This window comes from Diplotaxodon limnothrissa, linkage group LG3 (assembly GCF_057381915.1).
Source record: "Diplotaxodon limnothrissa isolate DT_005_m linkage group LG3, D_limnothrissa_male_GT1.1, whole genome shotgun sequence".
In the NCBI taxonomy this organism is placed as follows: Eukaryota; Metazoa; Chordata; class Actinopteri; order Cichliformes; family Cichlidae; genus Diplotaxodon; species Diplotaxodon limnothrissa.
The window spans coordinates 12,858,909-12,881,594 of NC_140598.1; the positions used below are offsets into that span (position 1 = coordinate 12,858,909).

Here is a 22,686-nt window from a genome sequence, read left to right on the forward strand (position 1 = left end):
AACTGTATTATACAATGAATGTCATGCAAACAAGATCACATGGAGACATTTCACCTCTTTTAATGTTCATATTCTTTTCCATTAAGCCATGGCTATCAACTATGAAGCATTTTGTCAGGTGGATTTCACTTTGTCTTACTCTGTCTGGTCCTTTCCACATTACAGCAACATGTGTTCAGGACACTGGAGAACGACCCTCTGTTTGCCCGTCAGCCTGGTGAAGATGTCCCCATAGAGAAAAAGAGAGAGTTGACCTTTCTGAGGTATCTACTTGGTAAACTACAGCTGAAGTTATGTAGCACCTGTCGTGTCCTCTGTTCTGTAAGTCGGTACTTTCTAAAGACAATAAAACTCCATATGAAAATTCACAGAATGAAGCAGCTGCTTCGGTACAACTTTGTCACCAAGGAAGAGGCGATGGCCAATCCCTGGAAAGCGATGTACCTCGACGACTGTCTGGGCATGTATGACTGGGCCTTAGTTGCTAAGCTCTTCCTCAGCCTGGGGGTAATTGTGTTTGAGTAAAATGTCCTCACACAGACACACAGAGTGTATGTTATATGAGATGACTAAGATTGTGTTTCTGAGCAATGTTAAGACGGTTTATGACTGGCAAAGCCACAGCTGTTTTCACTCTAAAACAAGCAACACTGTAATTTTAAACCATAGAACGTGTGGTTTGTTTGTTTGTTTGAATTTCCACAAACATTGGGAAGTTTCTAGTTTGTGGATTGAGCCACTATTATTATTCTCCAGGATGCATTTAGCAAAACATCACTAAAAGGGTATTCTGCATAAAGATCGGTTGTGTTAAAATCAGTTTTTAAAATTGGGGGAAAGCTTTCATTTGTTTAATATCTTCACATAGCTGTTATTATTTGTTTTTCTTTTATCGTGTCATTCAGTTAGATTCAAAACCTTTTATGTTTCAGATGTTTGGAGCAACTGTTGCCAACTCAGGGTCAAGCAGACATAAGAAATTTGTTGAAAACACCGAAGACCTGAGGGTAAGACAGCGAATCCTGAGTAAGAGGAGGAAGGAGTCGACTGCTCACTGTCTGCTATTGTGTTCATAAAACTTTTACATATGTGCTTATAGATCTTTGGATGCTTTGCATTGACTGAGTTGAGCCATGGCAGTAACACCAGAGCCATGAGGACCACGGCCAAGTATGACCCCTCTACTCAGGTCAGTGCACTCTGAAAACAAACACACACATACACACACACACACACACACACACACACGCAAACTCACACACACACACACACGCAAACTCACACACACACACACGCAAACTCACACACACACACACACACACACACGGGTTTTGGATGTCATTCCTGGGAACTGCTGGAGCCAACTTCCCATTTTTGGGATTACTGCACCAAATGCTCAGAGTACCACAGGAACCACTTCCTGGGGATTTTTTGATATCAGCCACTTTTTCTGTCTGCTGGTTGTACATGCCATGCAGGGGCCTCTTCTTCCATGATGGTTCCACTTCTCGCTCTTCATCTTTCTTGGGTTTCTGCTGCCTGAGGAATTCACTAAACACATAATCGGATGTGGCCATCTTCCTAATGTACTCATGGATCTTTGTAGTTTCATCTTGAAAAGTGTTTTTTACACACAGTAGCCCATAGCAACCTTACTTCGCCTTAGCGTGTAGTCTCAGGGTGCTTTGGAGTGAAACCCTTCATGCATGCTGAGGTCGGGCTTGTCCTCCTTTGACTAGCTGATTATTCCCTGTTTTTGTTACCATCCAACTACACTTCTCATGTTCGAATGACATTCCAGTGTCATTGCTGTAGATCCTAGTGGTATAGATCAGTTAATCAATGTCTCGTGAACTCTTGGAGTACAGTCATCCATGTAGAGGAGGTGCCTGACAATTACTCCATGCCAGTATCCATAGCCAGATTTGATGACTTCACCGAGGGGGTTCAGGCTTATCAAGAACAGTGGGGAGAGAGCATCTCCTTGGTAGATCGTGCACTTGATGCCACTTGCGCTATTAGCTTGAAGTTGGCCTCTAGTGTTGTTCTTCACATCCCCACTGTAGGTTCTGAGGGTCCCCTTGATCCCTAAGAATTCCAGGATCCATGTGTGGAGCATTGAGTCATTGAGGCTTTCTTGTAGTCAATACAGGCGGTGCACAGGTCGGTCAGTCTGGTCTTACAGTCTCGGGCTACTGCTCTGTCTACCAGTAGCTGCTGTTTCGCCTTTCGTTAGCCCTTCTGAGCATGTCTTTTCCATAGCAGCTGGTTCATTTGTGCTGCCAGGTGCTCATGGCGTGCAGTTTGCTTCTTCAGCCAGTGGGTTTGGATCATCAGGGCCTGGTGTTATCCAGCTGTTCATGCTGAAGACTCTTTCTTGGATGTTTGCCACTGTGATGGTTACTGGATCCTGTTCAGGAGGTTGCTGTGGTCTGCTCTTATGGTCACTGAGCGTTGTTGTTAAGTATCGTCCTTCTCCCATATGGTCTTCCAGTATTGCTCGGTCTCCAGGATTGGTAGGTGAAGGAAACGGTTTCCAAGGCCTAATCCGTGGATCGACTTCCTCCGAGGCGTGGACGTCTATCAGCAGAGAATGTACCTTCACCTATCAGCAGAGAATGTCCCTTAGTCTGTAACACAGTCAAATATATTCTCAAGTAATATTCAAGCATGCCATTCAGCGTGTTAGTACGAGCTCGGGAGCAGCTTGGGAGAACAAGAAAACAGAGACTGCTTTAGATTGTCTTCCCAAATTGACTCAACTTTATTCACAAGTACAACAGTTTATATAGAGGGTAAAATTCATGAGACAGCAGATTTATCAGTTTAAACCAGTACAGACCAAGATAAGGGAGCGTCTTCCTGCCCTTGGGTGAAGAAGCATCCTTTGTGTAGTTTATTAGTTCAATTGTGATTATCTCAGCGACATATTTTCAAGGCACAAAATAAAGAGTTCTTACATTAGTGAAATCTGAAACAAACCATTTGGCCTTCAACAGGCGTCTAAAAGATTAAGAAACTAATGTAGCTGAGGGAGTGATCTCTGTGGTATTTCAACCTTGTACCAGCCTGTGATTCTCACACATCAATTCTTGGGTCAAAGAGAAAAACACTGAAACAAAGGGGCCTTATTGAATGACAGAGTTTTCCTGCATAATGTCACTATAAAACAATATCCAGTAAATGCTCCCATGGTGCTAAAATACCTAACAGTAGGTATTTTCTCATACTGCTTCTCCTACTGCTGATCTGATCGAGCAGTCTTGGTTTGGTGGTCGCCTGGAAAATGGCATTTGTCTGACTGCACTGTGGTTACGGTGTGGGGCTCTGCCCTGTAGATCCAGTTCAATTCAATTTTATTTATACAGTGGCAAATCACAACGACAGTCGCCTGAAGGCATTTAATACTGTAAGATAAAGACCTTACAATAATACAGAAACCCCCAAAATCAGACACCCCTGATGAGCAAGCACTCTGGCAACAGTGGGAAGGAAAAACTCCCCTTTACAGCTACACCCTCCAGAAATGCTTCATCTGGGCTCTTATCTAGAAGTTGCTAAGCTTTCTCTTCCACTTCCAACCAACCACATTACATTTTAAGACTTTTATATAAGTTTGTTAAAGTTGTGAGCTTAATTTTAACTGTCGACTTTTGGCCGTTTCATGCGATCATGTCATAAAATAATGAAATCAAATAAAATTTTAATTTAAAATTATGAGGGCATTTGAGAGCGCACCCCTTAGGTCATACAGTGTAAGTCTCTAATAGCTGACTTTTCATTTGACTAATTGAGGGTCACATGGAGGAATTTTAATTTCTCCTCACTTGAACTGATTTCTGTTTCTCTTCTGTAGGAGTTCGTGATCAACTCTCCGGACTTTGAGGCTGCAAAGTTCTGGGTGGGGAACCTGGGAAAGACTGCTACCCATGCTGTGGTGTATGCTCAGCTCTACACACCTGATCAGGTGTGCCACGGACTGCACTCTTTTGTTGTCCCGGTGAGTTCTGGTGAATTTGAATATCTTTAAAGAAATGGCTGCTTGCATCACAAGGTACAAGGCAACTATTAGCAAGTCCAAGAGCTTTTGTGTTGTCAGGTAGCTATTCAAATAAGACCATCAACTACAACAGTGTTTAGAGCCATAGGAGACCTCACAGCTAAGTTTCTAGTAACTGATAGGGATGTGAAGCTCACTACTGCTGTTTTGACACTGTGTCGAGCTTCTGAGGTGCTGATGTTTCAGTGTGGTTCAAATCATCCAGCTCACGCGACTCAGAGCGAACTAGATTTCGGTGCGCTTCAGCAGAGGATGATTTAGCTGATGGACGTGCATGAAATGGACTGTAACATTTGATCAGAATTAGACCCTGTAAACAAATGTTTGTTTTTCTGAAGAAGGAAACAAATTACATTTTTTCATTTAAATATAATTTTAAATTAATTAAAAATAAAAGTTAACACATGCCAGCTACTTGCTTTACTTGACAGTGTGTAGAGGAAACCTGATGACATGAGCTCCTAGAAAGTTCTGAGGGCTGTGAGCAAGCTAACAAAAAACCTGTGTTTATACTTAATATTATCATTTATGTTTTATTTTAGTGAGTTATTGTGAGCAACACAAATGTTAACAGAGGGAGGATTTTGCTGAAGCACTCTGTTCATTACTGGTGATGGGAATTGATAAGAATGTAGTGATTCTGATTCCATTATCAATATCAGTTATCAGTTTGATACCTTATCTGTTCTCTTATCGATTCTCACTGGGTTCTTGTTCACTTTGTTTTGAGAGTCACCGCCGTTGCTAAGCAGCAGGAAAGAAATGACAGTCATGCAGATTAATTCCATGCTGTGGGTCAGATGTGTGTCCACGGTTGTTGAGGTGTTTACCTTCTTTGTTGTGATTAGAGTTGTTAATTAAAAACGCCATTATTACACGTTTCACAGAACACTTTACTTAAAAGTAATGCAGTATGATACTTAATTACTCCTGGGAAAAGGTTATTTATTATACTACTTGTTACATAAGTTGCTCTATAAAAAAGCTAACTATAAAAAATAACAACGAGGCTACAACTCCACACGCCAGCACAAATCTTCCATCTCTAAGGTCTTTGTCTTAGTAGAATTCAAAGCTGACTGCAAAAAGAAAAGATGGCTGCTGGGCTCGGCATTCATTCAGCTTTCACTCTGTGTTCTTAGCTAGCTTTGCGTTAGCATGCTCTATTAGCAGATGCTTGCCAAAGTAGTGTGAGGAGTTTCCCACTTTACCGTTTATCTCATCCTTTTGTGCAATAAATGTAAACGTCCATGTCCACGCTCTAGACTGTGTCGCTGTTTTCCTCCTCTGACCCGCGGACTGAAATCAGCTGATTGTAGTGCGAGTGCTAGAACTGGATCGATAGGCAGACTAACAAGTCCAAGGAATTGGACTACTGGGAACTGGTTTTCTCAATTCCCATCCCTGTTCATTATGGTTGCAGCAGGCTCAATATTTTCTTGCCTTGTTTGTGCGGGGATTTCCCCAAAGTGTGTGGTGGTCTCCATTATTGACAGTCTGGTGGATTAAGTAGCTTTGTTAGGAATTGTGCTGGACTTGTCTGTGTTACGGTTTCACAGGGTTGCAATAGCCAAATTGGCCAGCAGGTGTCACTGTGGAGATGGGATTCAGATTGTTTTGAAACCTCCGTACACGCCTCGCTCTGCCCATCACTAGTACCTGATCATTGTTCAAGCTCAGATGGCGTCCCTCAAGTAGCTTTTTTTTTTCAGCTGCACCACAGCAGATATCTGCCTCCGTCTCACCCCGTCCCAAGCATCCTCTCGTTACAGCAGCCCTCTACACGTCTTCCCTTACTGGAGGACATGTAAATCTTTTCCGTGGTTCCTCTTTTCCTGTTGCTTGCATGTCTGTCTAATTTTGTCTCCAGAATGCTTGACCTGTGCTGTCTCTCTAATTTATGTCATTCCTAATTTGGTCCATTCTCTTCACTCTCAATAAAGAAGCCTTAGTATCTTCCACTCTGCCGCTTCCAGCTTGTCATCCTGTCAGCAGGTCTCACTTCCACCAGATAAACCTTTCCTTTTCACTCTTAATGCTATTCTTCTGTCACAAATCCTCATGTCAACCTACCCTGCCTGGACTCTGCTATCGCTCACTTGTGCGCTGTGCATAACCTGCAACGTGGGCTGCACGGCCCTTACAGAAAGGAAGATGCATACAAAAGACTATTTAATTTAAATAAAAGCAAAATGGTGTGTTATTTTCATTATTTCTTAAAAATGATAACTGTCTGAAAAGACTTGAGAACACCACGATTTCTAAAAGCGTTAGAAATCATGTATGATCAGCAGAGTTGGTCAAATAAAGTCATACTGCAGGTATCTTATACTGTGTGTTATTTTCAGCTGTTTGTGTAGATTTGTGTATTATTTGACACACAGCCAGTTAAGCTGTAATCACTCTGCTCCAGCTGAGAGATCCCAAGACCCTGCTGGCTTTGCCTGGTGTACTGGTCGGAGACATGGGGAAGAAGCTGGGTCAGAATGGACTGGATAATGGGTAGGTGACTGCAAATGCTGCATTTGTAAAATAAGATGGAAAACACAAGCAAATAAAGACATGATGCCCTTGATGTTGTGGAAATATGTTCTCACTGGCTATTGCAGTCACCAGGTAGAGTTGTTGGTGTGCTGGAATGGTACACAGTGTTTCAGAGTACTGAAAGAACATTACAGTTATCTTCATGAATCTTTTGAACCACACATTTGACATGTAGACTGTATGACGGTGTCTCAGGTAGTTCCGGAAATAAAGGAAATCGACTCTTTACAAAGTGGAGAATTTGTAAATAGCGTAAAAAATGCTCCAGAGGAACATTAAACTGCTTCAGGAGCTGCGTGAATGAGGCAACAATCCCATCTACAAAAAGGTCTTTGATATTTCTAAATCCATTACTTTCCCATATTTTAAAGGCAGAGTCCATCATGGAGGGAACATATGATTTGAGCTGATCGGTGCTTTAATTGACATTAAGTGTAACCCAAACCTTTTCCTACATTGCACCCAGATTCTGAGCGTCATACAGCAAAGGGTTACGTTTATAGTCGTACAGTTCTAATGGGAGCGCTGCACTCAACAAAGCTGATAGGCACGTTTGACTCAATGACTCAATTTGGAGCCAAGATGGAGTCTCTGTAGCGAAACTACTCATCCACTACAGCATATTTCAAATATTTGCTTCCCAATAATAAGACTGAAAGTTTGGTTCTGCATGAAATCTTTACGAGTTCGTGGACTTTTGCCATTCCAAATAAATGCAGAGATATGCTTAGTCAGTGTTATAAAATACTTATTGGGTAAGTAGCAAGGGTTGCATTGAAATAAATAAAGGAACTTGGGTCGTATGTTCATTTTGGTAGAACTGATGCAGCCAGTTAATGACAGTGGTAAACTGGTCCATCTCTGAAGATCAGTCTCAGTATTCTCAAGCAGCGGGACAAAGTTTCTTTCATAAAGACCTTTGTATGAGTGGGTAACCTTAACTCCCGATAGGTCACATACTCTGATTTAACTTTAAATTGAAAATTTGAAAATGAAACCTTCCTGGCTACAGAGTGGACACAGAGAAGTTCACTTTTATGCAGGTTCAACTTGTAACCTGAAAGTTTGCCAAAACATTCAAAAATGACAAGAGCACAGGGAAGAGAGCATAAAGGCTCTGACATACACAGCAGGAGGTCGGCAGCATATAAGGATATTTTGTGCTCCTGGTCAGCTCTGATGATGCCCTTAATGCAACTGTCAGCTCGCAGCTTAATCACCAATGGATCAATTGATAACGCAAAAAGAAGAAGGGACATTTCATTGTTTTTCTTTACGCTACCTGTTCTGACCTGTCTCACCGATGTGATGTTTGTGTAATGTATGTATGGCTGGAAGAGGTCTAATTTCACTGCAGGCAACTGCAAGTGAAAAATAAATCATCATCAACATCATCCGCATCCTCCTCGATTTCTCAGTTTTATCTGAATGTAGAAGCAGAGGTCATCCAGGTCTTTTTTGGTTTTAGATGTCCTTGATCCAACACAGCTGATTTAAATGGCTGAATGACCTCCTCAACTGAACCCTTGGTTTAGTGAAAGTAATTGTTGAAGTTAATTCGATGATCAATTGGACAAAAAGAGTCTAAATATCAGTGGTATTGAAAGTAGCTGTGCATAACTAAACATTTGGAGCACTGAGCAGGAAAGTGCAGAAGGGACAGGTGGAGGTGCTGCTAGTGAGTAGGCTACGAGCTAAGCTGGTGAATCCCTACAGACAACGTGAATGAATACTGTGAAAAAGCAGGTGATCGAACAAGATAAAACACATGAAGATTAGACTTATAAAATAAGATGTTATGAGTTATTAATTAAACTGGCTACATAGATAAGGTTCACAAAAATACCATTAGTGTTGTAAAAGGAACAGTAAGTGATACTCTACTGCAGAGAGCCAATATCAAGTGAGAACGCCTCCCAGGAAGGGACAGATCAGAGATCTCTGAGGGCAAAAGTCCAATCATGTTTGTGTGTTTGCCCAGACCTTGTAATAACCAGCAAAGCCTATCCACAGATATAACTAAGCATCAGCACATAGGGGATAATAAACCATCGATGTGCTTCTGACCAAAGTAATTTAATGCTTCCAGTAAAGAGTAAGACTTTAAAATTACAAAATGCTGTGTCCTTCTGCAATGCACTAATTACTTTAAGTCATCTGGAACTGATAGACATTGGCCTCAGTCTGAACCCGGACTTTACTTCGGATTGGATCCACAGTATCCCACCCGGGATTAGAAGACCATCAGACGCTCCATAGCATGTTGTCCTTTAAAAAAGTATTGAGAATAATCTCATATCGGTAATGATAATGACAGAAGAGTCAGTAACATTACAAAAACATCACAAAGTAAGAGAAGAGGGAACAACTGACCACATGTCCATTTTGGATTTTATCTCTGAAGAGATGCATTGTGGGACTGCTGGTCAGTTTAAAGGGACACAGTACTTTTTATTGAGCAGGTGATGAGAAACATTTAGCGTGGACACAGTAATTTTCAATAAATTCAAATATTTTCTTTGGTTAAATACCATATATAATAATATTAGGCATAAATATAGAGATTTTACATAGCATGGCAGAATTATATCTGTTTTATATGATAAGGATTTTTATGACATTAACGAAAAACATAAAAAAATTGATCCAGACACATACTGGTGATGAGAATTTTGAAAAAACCCATTTATTCCTCGAGGTCTCTTTGGTTTTGGAGAATATGACCTAGACTTACTAACCACAGCTTTGTGGGAATCACCCAATTCAGTGCCCTGCGCTATATTGTAAATAATAGAATATAATCCGGTGCCACCTGAGGGCCTAAAGATGATGGTCATCCAATATTGGATTGTTAATATAGTGTTAACAAAAGAAAACTGCTCCAGAATCTTTTGTTAACACTTTGTACTGTAGATGATGATATTCATAAAATTCACAATTTTATTTTAGCAGTGTTCAGAAATGGTTCCACCTCTGCCCATCTTTACTTTCTGAGAAAATGTACCACCTCATTTTACAGTCTTTTGTTGCCTCCATCCCAACTTTTGTTCTTTTAAATGTGTTGGTGCCATAAGACTAAAAATTAGAAAAAAAAAAGATGATGATGATGATGACAACAACAAATATCTGCCTGACCTGCCTGCACACCAGAAACAAAGAAACATTAGGATCCACTGAATGGCTCGCTCTTTGATGTGTAACAATTCTTTTCTGTAACATTTACGTCTTTCTCTCACAACAGGTTTGTGATGTTCCACAATGTGAGAATCCCACGCGAGAACCTGCTGAATAAGACCGGAGATCTGACTCCTGATGGTCGCTACGTGACACCATTTAAGGTCCGTGCAGATTTCCAGTGGCAGCCAAAGAAGGCACTTCAAACTCAACAGCCTGATTTCCTGTGCCTTAGCTTTTTTAGATATAACCTTTAACCATATTCTAGAGAACAATGGGTTTATTTCAGAGATGCTCTTTCTTTAAAGAACTAATTATAAGTTATTGAAATTATTAGCGGTTAAAAACACTTATCAACAGCAAATGTAGAGATACAGTCACTTAGCTGGCTGCAAGCGGCATTTCTGACAACCGGCGGTTGAAAGCTGCTGGGAGTCCCCCCCCCCACATGTAATGTTGTTCCTTCAGTGTGTTGGTTTCAGACATTATGCAAATGTCCTGTTTATAAGATTGAAAGCTGCAGTCAGCTGAGACTGAAGGAGTCACCTGGATGAGTGACGAAATGTTTCTCCCACAAAACGCTACGTCCAGATGAACAGAATCAACTTTTGGAGAATGTTGGGGGCTCTTTATGTTCCTCCCTCGCCTAACCCCACAGCCCCCCACCTGATTCATCTCGCTCCCCGCTTTGTGCCTATTGTGTGAAAGGCAAGCCTGTGACCACTAGAAGTATGAGGAGGTGGATGAAGGAGGGCTTAGCAGAACTACAGGGCTGTTTTGAGGTGATAGGCTGGGCGACACTCTGTGAAAATCATGGTGAGGACATCAATGAGCTTACTGAGTGTATCAACACAACCTTTTGCACCTAGTCCATTGTCCCAGCTTGGACGGTCCATTGTTACCCAAATAACAAGAGGAGGTGAGAATGGTTCAGGTGTTCTTAAGGGCAAGATAAGAGAGGCTAAGAACAATTACAGAAGAAAGGTGGAGTGGAAAGTCCAGCAGCATGAGAGAGGTGTGGAGTGGCATGTCTGCTGGACCAGACAAGGTAAGTCCCGATGTCCACAAGCCCTGTGCCCCCCCAGCTTTGTGGAGTCTTTCATAAACTGTTCAAGATGAGTCTGAATCTGAGGGTCCCAGTGCTGTGGAAAACATCATGCTTCAATCCTGTACCGAAGACCCCCAGGATTACAGACCTACTAACTTCTTACGTCATGAAGCCCCTGGAACCATCTCCAACCTATTGTCAGGCCACTTATCAGAGGCTCTGGCGGGTGCAGCAAATTTTGAAAGCAGAACTGAGACGGAGAGCCGTAAGCTGCTCCAACTGTGTGTGCCGCCATCGTGGTATATAGTAGAGATGGACCGATCCGATATTACGTACTCGGTGCAGACTGAGTCTAAATCCCTGAAATGTCTCTGTCAACGCATTTCAAGCAGTTTGTCCAAAGTTTGTTCGTTCTGCGCTCCAGATGGGCCGAACGTGTTAACATGTTTAATCGTGATGACTGCGTTTAAGCCGCGTTAACGCTGACAGCGAGGTTTTTTTGTTTTTGGAAACTAGTTCGTCCATGTTTGGACTTCGTCCGTGTTGTAAATGTGCAAATCCGTCTGCGCATAATTACATTGCCCCGCCCATCAAAAAGAATATATCGCCCATGGGCGATTGTTGGATTGACTGTTGGTTGGAAAATTTTTACATATCGCCCGACCCTGGTCTGAATAAACTGTGCAGTCCAGCCACAAATCGAACACTTGTGTCCGACTCGTCTCTGCTGTGCACCCTCATCCAACACCACGCAGTGCAGGGTGCAGGGTATAAGAAGGCTCCTGCAGTGGTTGGGTTACGTTAGCATGGCTAATGCCAGGTGCACAGTATCATCACCAAATACATGCAGATACATGTGGACGGGGCTTTCATCAGTGCTGGTGATTTTAACAAAGCATGGTTAAAGACGGACTCACAGTACGTGGAATGTGCCAACAGAGGAAAAACACATTAGACCAAGTGCCCAGTGCAGTGAACCCAGTGAAGGCTGCCGCCTCTGATGGTATGTGTACTCAAGGCATGTGCTGACCAGCTTATGGGCGCCTTCACAAAGATCTTTAACAGATCCCTAACAAAGCCAACATCCTACCCTGCCTGATTTCTGCAATCAGGCTGTAATAATTCTGCCATCAGCAGACTGTGACACGGTGCTTAAAGGTCGATTCAGTTCAAAGCCTCAGGCCGTCTCCTACAGCAGTGTTTCACTGACCTTAATAATCACCTGAAATGTTTAGAACAGAGCAGCACATATTACTGGCATAAATATTCACGCACGTGTGTATATTTCTGTCAGTACTCTGTGCCTGCCCAGCATTTGAATGGCATGTAGTTGCTGGGACTGTGGGATCGAGAAATGAATGAATTCACATTTAAGTTTTGATTTTGTGTAAGAACATTAGCAGTGCAGTTAAATAATCATTTTATGTTTTCATATTCAGAAACGCAATTCAGCAATCCTGTGAAGGACCACACGGACATTTTATGAATAACTAATAATAATAATATCTTTGCTGTGTTTTTAATCAGTCCTCATCAGTGTCTCTTTTGTCTCTTCCAGGACCCTAAAAAGCGTTTTGGGGCATCTCTTGGTGCCTTATCAGGGGGCAGAGTGTATATCACCAGGATGGCTCTTATCAACCTGAAGTTAGCTTTGACAGTGGCTATCCGCTTCTCAGCTGCCAGGAGACAGTTTGGACCCACAGACACAGAGGAAATCCCTGTTTTAGAGTACCAGTTACAGGTAATAATATCAGGTACAGGTAACGTTTAGTGGGTAAAATAAGTTTCACCCAGTTTTCTAACTAAATATATTTGTAAAGGTGTTTTTGACATTTTCACTAGGTGTTGGGAACAACATATTCAATTTACTCAAAAAAATCAAACCATAAATGTCTATGAATTAAGCTACATGTGAAACAGGGAAAAGGTGTTGAACACATGAAGGAAGTGAGGTGCCAAATGCATGGAAAGTTAGGACACTGAAGCCTGACAGCTGCCACCTGTCAGTAATTAGAAGACAGCACTGCCACGATATCAACATTAATACCAGCTGATTCATTCATAAGCAGGTGTCACACAGGAAACCTCTCGATGTTTAACCCCAGGGAGCTTTCTCAACACCTTTGCAACTTTATTGTTGGGAAACGTACTGATGTCAACGAGAATTTCCAAACTGCTGAAGGCTCGAGTGAGCACATAAACCGTCCACGACCAGGTGCAAGATTTCAGACAGAGGGGTGAAATGAAATATGAGAAGAGTTGTCCAAGAGTCAGTGACTACTTGTGGAGAGCTGCAGAAAGACCTGGAATCAGCAGATAGACAGCATGTTAGTAAGCGAGCTGCCTGCTCATGTTTGCCCCTCTGATGCTGGACAGGAGGCCCCGTGTGTTACTGAGGCAGGTTATTGGCCAGCAGATGGATGGGTCCGGTCCCTTCTCAGGATCCTTGGGGATTAGACCTTCCTGCCTTCAGTTAGACTTCCTGCCTCATCTCTTAGCAGCTGATTCATTGGTGCTGCCTGCACTAAGCTAGCCGCACAAAATGTGAAAGATAACACCAGAGTGTACTAATACTATGTAATCTATAATCCCCAGTTTAGTTTAATAATAATAATAATATAATAATGATAATGATATGATGATGATGATAATACATTTTATTTGAAAGCACCTTTCAGAACACTCAAGGTCACAGTAGAATAAAAAGCAACATAAAAGCATAAGACATAAACTAATAAAAGAGCAGAGTGGAGAGGTTATGTAGGATAAGTTATTTTGAACAAGTGGGTTTTGAGTTGGGACTTAAAGAGAGAGAAGGAAGAGATGTTTCTTAAATCAGGAGGTCGTGGAGCAGAGCAGCTGAAAGCCCTGCTCCTCATGGTGGCAAGACGGGGGGAGGGGACGGAGAGTGAAAGGGAAGAAGTAGATCTGAGACAACGAGATGGGGCGGTGATCTTAACCAGATCAGAGATATGGAGGAGAGAGATGATGAATAGCCTTAAATGTGTGCAAGAGTATTTTGAAATTGATGCCATATTTGACCGGGAGCCAGTGAAGCTGCTGCAGGACAGGAGTGATGTGGTGGATAGAAGGGGTCCTGGTGATGATACGGGCAGCAGAGTTCTGGAGCTTGTGGATGGATTTTTGAGTAAGACCAAAAAGAAGTGAATTACAATAATCAGTCCAGGAAGTAACAAGGCTGTGGACAAGAATGGCAGCGACGTGGGCGGAGAAAAGGACGGAGACGATTAATGTTGCGCAATTGAAAGTAATCAGACCGAGTAACATTATTAATGTGTGAATTGAAAGATAGAGCACTGTCGAGGATGACACACAAACTTTTCACAGAGGAAGAAACGAAGACCGGCAAGGTATTGATAGTAACAGAGAAGCTGTTGGTTCATGTTGATTTAGTGCCGACCAAGAGGAGCTCGGATTGAAATGTTAAAGTTGCACATGCACACAACTGCTCCAACGTAGCAGTGGTGTGAAAACCTTTAACAGGACCTTAGGTTGATTTTTGCATCCCTGGTTTTATCAGAATGAGGAGGCTGTGCACATTTATGCATGTGAGCACTGTGATTGAAGGACTGCTGACAGTTACTGTTAGAGCCCATCAGACCAGCTTGCCTTGCTGAAGCGACTAAAACGTGGTCGGTTTTACAAAATAATCATTGCTTAGGAGCCATCCATAGATTAACATTAACCACTGTCAGAGCTGTTTTATTCATTCTTATTTTCAGCGTTAGGTCTGAGCTGTGGTGAGTTTCTGTTTAGATTTAAAGTTACTGTTTGTAGCAGTTACATCACTATTGTGTGCAGCTTTTATTATTGGAATTAAAGTAAAATTGAATCATTAAAATATCTTATGCATTATGGAAATGGATGCCAAGTAACAATAAAACAAACGACTGAAGTTGGATGAATTATAAAATCTGGACTGGAAGCTTTGAATCTTTCCTCGGGGACACACCGTCACACTGCTGTTAATGAAGATGTAAAAGCAGTTCAACTACTGAATATCCAGAAATGATAAATCCTCACATAAGAAAGGATTCAGATACAGTAACGATTTATGTAATGATCTGTACGCTGACGTAGTGCAGAGTAAATAAGGTTTGTTTTCTTAGTTTCCTGAGTCCATCAGTGTATTGTGGGAATCATGTTTTTTAATATTGAACAGCAACAGTAAATAAGTGAATGAGTGTGGCTGTTGTTATTAAATTCCATCTACTTATTGTGTGTTTTCCCAGCAATGGCGTCTGATTCCGTACTTGGCGGCAGCCTATGCTCTTGAAAACTTCACCAAATCCATCTTAATGAACTTTGTTGAGTTTCAGATTGGACAGATGTTGAAAGACAACAGTGACACAGTGAGTAAGCATGCAGCATGTGTGTATTTGGAGTGCTCGGTTTTTGTGAAGTAAAGTTGAATATATCTGTGTTTCTCAGGCAGGGATGGGCAGAGAGATCCATGCAATTGGTTGCTCCAGCAAACCACTGGGATCATGGACTGCTCAAAGAGGCATCCAGGAGTGCCGGGAGGCCTGTGGTGGACACGGATACTTGGCCAGTCAGTCTCTCTCTGTCTCAATATCACTCCTGCACATGCTCACTTAGGGCTGGCTGTCTCTCAGGAGGACGGGCAGGTCATCTACTAATCAGAACATTGGTTTGATCCAAGTCTGCATGTCAGCTATTGTTCAATATATTAATGTTGAGCTTAAAATAATCTGCAAAGCCCTCTCAAAAAAGATTAGAGAAGATAACGCACAGTGCATCCTGACCAAACCAGTGCCATAAAAGGGAGGCACTCATCCAAAAATACAGAATCTTTTCACTTTAGGCAGCATGTTTCTGGTCCCAGTCATATAAAGGACACACACTGGTCCTTGTTCTCTCCTTGGATTTAACTATAATTGCTGTTTGTGTGGAGGGTTTGCATCTGAGTGACCACAGCTGCATATTTTTTATTTTGTCATTTTATTCCAAGACGAATTATAAACCAGGATGCTGCTGAAAGGTTCTCTGCCATGTTTGATGCTGATTTAAACTTGTGATGTGGACTCAAATGTTTCATTTTTCTGCAGTCAGTGTAACTATTTTAGACAAAGTGGCACCTCTGGAAAAATCTACTATCCTATGTTTAAATGTTTGTCTTTGGATGAATGAAAATATTAATAATTTGATTATTGGACAGCATATCAGTTTCTTAGACTCTTCTGTTGAATCGAACCTCAGGAACCTCAGTGTCATATTCAACAGTTCAACAGAGCATCACTCCAAACGGCTGGTTCAGAGCCGTTTTTATCATCTAAAGCAGGAGTGTCCAACTCCAGGCCTCGAGGGCCGGTGTCCTGCAGGTTTAAGTTGTCCTTGATCCAACACAGCTGATTTAAATGGTTAAATGACCTCCTCACCATGTCTTGAAGTTCTCCAGAGGCCTGGTAATGAACTAATCATCTGATTCAGGTGTGTTGACCCAGGGTGAGATCTAAAACCTGCAGGACACCGGCCTTCGAGGCCTGGAGTTTGAGACCCCTGATCTAAGGATCTTGAGATGATTCTTCATGCCTTTATTTCGTCCTGTTTGGATTATTGTAAAAATCTCTTTGCTTGTTTCTTTAGACTGTGCAGAATGCTGCAGCAACACTTTTAACTGGCACAAACAGAAGGTCACACATCGCTCCAGTTTTAGCTTCTCTTCATTGGTTGCCAGTAAAGTTAAAGTTTGGTTCAGGGAGCCTCTCTCTCTGTACACATCACTGACCCTGGATCAGCAAACGGCCCCAGACCATCACACTTCCTCCTCCATGTTTGACAGTTGATGCCACACACTGTGGAGCTTTCACCTGCTCGACGGCGTACAAAGATCCTGCGTGACGAACCGAAGATTTCAAATGTTGATCCATCAGTCCATAACACCTTCTTCCAGTCTTCAGTAGTCCAATGGTAGCATTTCATGGCCCAGACGAGCCTCAGTCTTAGTCTGACGTCTGGCTTTCTTTCTGCAGCTCGTCCTGTCAAACCTGCAGCTCGAAGTCTTCTCTTCACAGCTGAAGCTGAGACTTGCTCGCTACGACCGCTATTACGCTTGAAGCTGTTGATCTGTGAGCCGCCATCACACAAGCTGTTAACTCTCAGAAACTTGTCCTCTGATTCAGCTGTGTCTTTGTGTCTGCCAGACCTCTTCCTGTCACAGTTCCTGAGTGCCTTTGATGGTGAAGGAATCGATTCACTGACTTTCTTTTAAATGTTTCTGTAGGAAAGACCTATATTTTTAAGTGTCATGATGGTCTGTCTCTCTTCCACTGTTAACTGGCTTTTTCTCACCATTTTTGTAGCAACATTGTTCTCTCTGGTGAACCTCCTTGGCTGGTCAAGGCTGTGAGTCGTTGCTTGGCAGTTTCCAAGGCCTCGGGAATGGACAGCTTGCTGTACTTGTTAGGCACCTTCTTTGTTGCACCTTTCTGCAGCTCCGATAGTTTGCTAACTTCCCTCTGTGCTACCTTGAGCTTAGCCTCTAGTCTCCTTCTCTATGGAGGGTACTGCTCTGTTTGACTGTTGAGCTTGTAGCCAAGCATCTCACTGATCACTGCTGCTGTGGTGTAGATCGGTAATGGTTGCAGTAGGTATCGAGAGAGAGCTAAATCACATCAATCTTTGGTGGGACCATCCTTTGCCTTCTTCTATGTCCACACACAGTTTTTAAAGGAGCTCTGCTGGTAGGTCGTTCCAAACATCTCAGAGAACTAAGCACAGGTCTTCTGTGGATGTCGGCGTCCTCACATCCTTCTGTCTGTAAGCCCAGACACACTCGATGTTGAGATCAGGGCTCTGTGGGGGCCGGACCATCCAGTACTTCTTGTTCTTCTTCACGCTGAAGATAGCTCTCCATGACCGGCTGTGTGTTTGGGCTTGTTGTCCTGCTGCAGAATACATTTGGGGCCAATAAACCATCATTTCTTCTGAAAGCTTTCTTTGTTTGCAGCATTTTTCACACCTGCCTAACACTTGTGCACAGTACTGTGTGTATACGTCAGTGTTTCCTTTTTTATTCAGTGAATCGGTTGGGTGACCTGCGTGATGACAATGACCCAAACTGCACATATGAAGGAGACAACAACGTACTGCTGCAACAGACCAGCAGCTATTTGCTCTCCTGGCTCCATGCAAAACAGCGTGGTCAGTCCTCTGTTCACCAGCAGATTATAAATACCTGCAGTAAAGGTCAATAGATGGGCTGGGTCAGTCACTGAAGCTTCTCTCTTTGGTGTTTGGTTATGGGGGTCAGATGGTGTGCGGATTGAGTCTCCCTTTCACACCGTGGATTTTCTGGAGGAGTCTCAGGAGATCCTCAAAAGCAGGTTCACTGCACTCACAGTGGACGACTGTGTGGATTCTGCAGGTACGTTACTTTCTGCTACAGCTTCAAATCAACTTTTACATGAGATGGTGGAATTTCTTCCTTTCAGATCCTCTTATATACTAAACCTTTTAAAACAGAGCGAGATTTGCAAATGAGGTAAATGTGTAATTTTCAATATGTTCCACAAACAAGAGTGTAGTGAACTTTAGTCACGTAGCCCTGATATTCATATATTCATTTCCCTGCTGACCCAGTAAGAAACAGGCTCCCTCCTCAGGATCTGGGGTCAGTTCTCAGCCCTCTGCTGTGGGTCTGAGAGGACCCCACACTGCACGCTGGTGCTAACCCAACACCATCGATGTGATTACAAAGGAGGGGAGGTGGGGAACATTTAAGAAAAAAGGAACATAAATAAAAAGGGGAACTGATAGAGCCGCATGTGTCTGCTTCTCTGCACTGTAAGCTGCCTGATTGTGATTTATAATAGTTGGCCATAAACATGTAAATGTATCTGCCTTTCTGCTGTGACTGGTTCAGCTTGACTACAGACTATATTACTGAAACCTTTCCAGTGTAGCTAACATCCTCCCCCTTGTCTGTCAGTGCCTTTGGCAGCCTATAAGTGGCTTGTGTGTTTCCTGCTGGAGGAGAGTCAGAAGAAGCTGGAACAAGAGCGAGCGTCGGGCAACGATGACTTTGAAGCCCGTAACAACTGCCAAGTAAGACCAATGACTGTGTGCAGACACACACATACATCCAAACATCTGATTCTGGTGGCATTCAGCATCACATGCAGCTTCACTGGCTGAAATTTGGACAGAAACTTGATGCTTTTTATCCAAATCAGACTGAGCTAAAGGTCGTTTGATTTGGATTCATCGATCTGAGATGAACTTACTCCAGACTGGCATGAACCCAGTATTTGAGATGACCTGTTACTGACACAGCCTGTGCTGCTGTCAGTGATGGACCTTGGAACTTGATTGCCTTTTTTTCTTAGTCAGCAGGAAGCTTTTATGGTCTGGGGAAAAGAGTATGAACACTATGAAATGTTCTGCCTCTAACTCTAAGATTTGTCTGTCCGCTCCAACCTTATATCGTCTACTCAGGATGTAAATCATAGTAAACAGATCAGGTCAGAAATACTCATAGCAGGCTGTGCAGCACCATGATGCAGACATTAGCCTGTATCTGCAGTACTGTGTGTGTGTGGGGGGGTTCAGAATGAGGTTGAAAGCGACACGCTAACGTCAGAGAGCGTCTGACTTACAGAGAAGTTTATTTTAGGCAACAAGAACGGGCCTGAAATAAATAAATAACCTAACAGAGTTTAAAAGTAAAAGAAAGTCTTACTCTGTATTTGAGTTGATGTTCATGTTACAGAAATGTTCATGTGAAATTACACAGATCTAATTAGAATAAACTGAGTGAAACATGAAGCCAAATGTGACTGAATGTTTCAGTGTGATGTGAACTTGGGAAAAGCAAAGAAACTGTAATGAAGTGATTTTAAAGTTTAAACTCAGAGTCAGAGAGAAGTAGAATAAAAGTGGGTGGACACTGATGGTTACATGGTTGGATGGTCAACATGCAAAGATGTGACGCCCAGCAGGAGAGAGGGGGGAGAAAGGGTGAGCAGGTACCAAAGTGGGGTGTAAAATAGATTTGAGCTTCTTCCCTTTTATCTTGTGTCAGATGAGCAGTTCAGAAGATCTCAGACGGTCACAGCTGAACATTGCAGCAGTAGAGGGGGAGCTGCAGTCCGACCTGTGACGTGATTTTCTAATTTGTGGCTTTTTGTCTGCTCATTTGTTCTGTGCTAAAAGCTTAAATCAGAAGGATTTCGATTTGCATCATACGTCCAGGAGCTCGGCCTGGAATAACAGGATCGTTCTGTGCTCATCCCTTCTCCAACCTCTTGTTACCAAACATAACAGAGTCAGCATGAGCTCAGAGCAGATTGGTCAGTATAGTATAATAAGTTTAGTTCAGGTGATTTGATTGTTATTTTGTTAGTGCTAAGTTGCTTCAAATAGTGAACATTCACTTTTTCATCTTTGGTGAAACGTAGAAGTCTGAATATTATTCTTTAGTGGGACAAATGCAGGTAAAAAATAATCCTTCCTTGCTGTCCAGGCTACTGAAATCATCCCACAAATAACAAGTGGGCAGCAACCGCTAACAGATGGGACTGATAGGATCTGATTTAGGCTGGTCAGGTTTCTTCATACCAGGGTGAGCAGGCATGTAAGGCCCCTTACCCACACTGGCTCCAGTTAAACTCTGCTTTATCTACTGGGTGAGACTCAGAGGATCAGAGGTTTAGACTTTTTAAAAAGCCACAATCAGCTTCCTGTAGAGGAGTTTTGTGGGCCTGCGGATTGACACGTCCAGATCACATGCACGTGGTTAGATTACAAATCAGCTGTGTCTGTGTTTTTATGTCTTCAGTGTACTTAAATGTATGTATGTGTACAGGTTTACTACTGCAGGTCACTGGCCTTGGCCTACATTGAGCACACCTGCCTGCAGAGATTTCATGAGCTGACCACTAATCCGGACACACCAGCTGGTCTCAGACCAGTATTAAGGAAACTTTGTGCCTTGTATGGGCTGTGGAGCCTCAGCAGCCACATGGCGACACTGTACCAGGGTATGTAGTGGGCTCGATGCTGTATACACGGAGAAATCTTCATCGTAGTGATGTGGTAACACAGTGTTGTTGTTTCTAGGTAATTACTGGAGTGGACGTAAGCCTGCTGAGCTGGTCCAGATGGCAATCCTCACTCTCTGCTCCCAGGTACACGAGAAAGAGGCCGGATCTGTTTATGGCAGATATACAGGAATTTGCTCAAGTATACAGAAATGCATATACATTCCTATGTATAGGGCACAGCTCCACTTATTATCAAAGCAATTACAAATGCGGTTGCTGTAATAAGCACACGTGTGCATTTCGTACTGTCGTGTTTTTGTTCTTTATTCAGCTGTTTGTATTTATGAGTTAAGAGATGAGGAATAAAAACACATGAGTGGCTCCTTTGACAGAGTAAAGCAGATAATCTTACACATTCATCTTAAACTTGACATTTGACTATTTTGGTACCATGAAAGTCAAAACTCTGGTATGCTTCAGGGCGTGTCCACATTTTGATTAACGTGTCCACCGGAGAAGGCCGTATCCTGGGTCTCAGTCAGATTTGTGATTCACAACATTTGATTTCTAAACACAAAGACAGCAAAAAATCTCAAAGCTTCAGAATCTGTCGGTGACCTCAAAGCGACTCCATCCATCGTTTGGACCATGTAGTTATGCACTGACTCGTATGGTCTAACAGTGCCTTACTTGTGCTCTCCTGTACTTTGGGAATGTCTTCATGGAACAGAAGGACATTGAAGAAATGATGGCTTGGCCTGACTGTAAAATCTGCTCTGTCTCTCTCACAGCTAAAGGATGATGCAGTAGCCTTAGTGGATGTCCTGGCACCCACCGATTTCATCCTCAACTCACCTATTGGCTGCGCTGATGGACAGGTAAACACATACAAACACAGAAAATCCAGCTGTATCGTAAAAACGTTGCTGTCCGTCAAATTTCAAGGACATTGAAACATTTCCCTTTTATTTACATTTGGCTACATCGCAACACAAGTAATCTCAGATAATAAGCGTGAGAATCCGTGTTAAATACGTGAAGAAACACTTTTCCTTTGTCCTCTTCCTGCAGATTTACAACCACCTGTGGTCCACAGTAATGCAGGGCAGCAAAGTGCTGGAACGTCCATCCTGGTGGAAGGAGTTCTGCTCAGACAAACCTGTGCTTGGATCTCTGCGGCCTAAACTCTAAAACCCAGTCGTGCTCTGCAAAGGATCTCTGCGTGTCTGTGCAGTGCCTGAATTTGCTTGGGCTCAAATTCCAACAATGTTAGGAAATGTTGAACAAGTCCATTAAAAACTTTACAAACTCAAGATTTCAACAAGCTTTCATGAATCCTCTGTCAAGTCAAGTCAAGTCAACTTTATTTGTCAATTCTGCCACATGTACAGGACATACACAGAATAGAAATTGCGTTACTCTCAAACCCTAGTGATTAGAAAAATGCAAATAAAATAATTAAAAAGTAAAAATTTAAATAAATTTAAATAAATACAATACAATTTTACGTATAACAAAAAAAAGCTATGCAATATACAATATACAATATTCAAGTAAGTAATACTCTGCTCCATACACCGACATTTTCATTATCATTTAGTTGCACACGAGTGCTTAAACTTTAAGAAAACTGTGTGCTACTCAACAATAATTCAAATTAGTTGCAGCCCTAATACCTCGAGCATTTCTGGTAACATCATTGTTGGTTGATAGCTGGTGTATTTTTATAGTTTAACCGTCTCTGCGTCCAGTTTTTCTAACTTCACACCAGAAATGTCGATATGCTGTTTTTTTCATCACATTTGTAGATCTACACATAGACTTGTGTATCACTA

At 42.3% G+C, this 22,686-nt stretch overlaps 1 protein-coding gene across 2 annotated transcripts in view; it reads left to right on the plus strand.

Moving 5' to 3' along the window:
• Positions 1-22,187, plus strand: part of acox3 (acyl-CoA oxidase 3, pristanoyl) — a 26,802-nt gene extending 4,615 nt beyond the window's left edge. For both annotated transcript variants that reach the window (XM_085377519.1, XM_085377527.1), the window contains exons 3-19: positions 166-263; positions 372-507; positions 933-1,007; positions 1,100-1,189; positions 3,857-4,000; positions 6,474-6,562; positions 9,846-9,942; positions 12,385-12,567; positions 15,080-15,199; positions 15,279-15,399; positions 17,889-18,011; positions 18,121-18,234; positions 18,799-18,914; positions 20,674-20,848; positions 20,928-20,995; positions 21,643-21,729; positions 21,923-22,187. In XM_085377519.1, the coding sequence (XP_085233645.1) occupies positions 166-263; positions 372-507; positions 933-1,007; positions 1,100-1,189; positions 3,857-4,000; positions 6,474-6,562; positions 9,846-9,942; positions 12,385-12,567; positions 15,080-15,199; positions 15,279-15,399; positions 17,889-18,011; positions 18,121-18,234; positions 18,799-18,914; positions 20,674-20,848; positions 20,928-20,995; positions 21,643-21,729; positions 21,923-22,042 (1,956 nt within the window). In that variant the 3' untranslated portion in view covers positions 22,043-22,187. The remainder of the gene's footprint in view (positions 1-165; positions 264-371; positions 508-932; positions 1,008-1,099; positions 1,190-3,856; positions 4,001-6,473; positions 6,563-9,845; positions 9,943-12,384; positions 12,568-15,079; positions 15,200-15,278; positions 15,400-17,888; positions 18,012-18,120; positions 18,235-18,798; positions 18,915-20,673; positions 20,849-20,927; positions 20,996-21,642; positions 21,730-21,922) is intronic.
• The last annotated feature ends 499 nt before the right edge of the window (positions 22,188-22,686 follow it).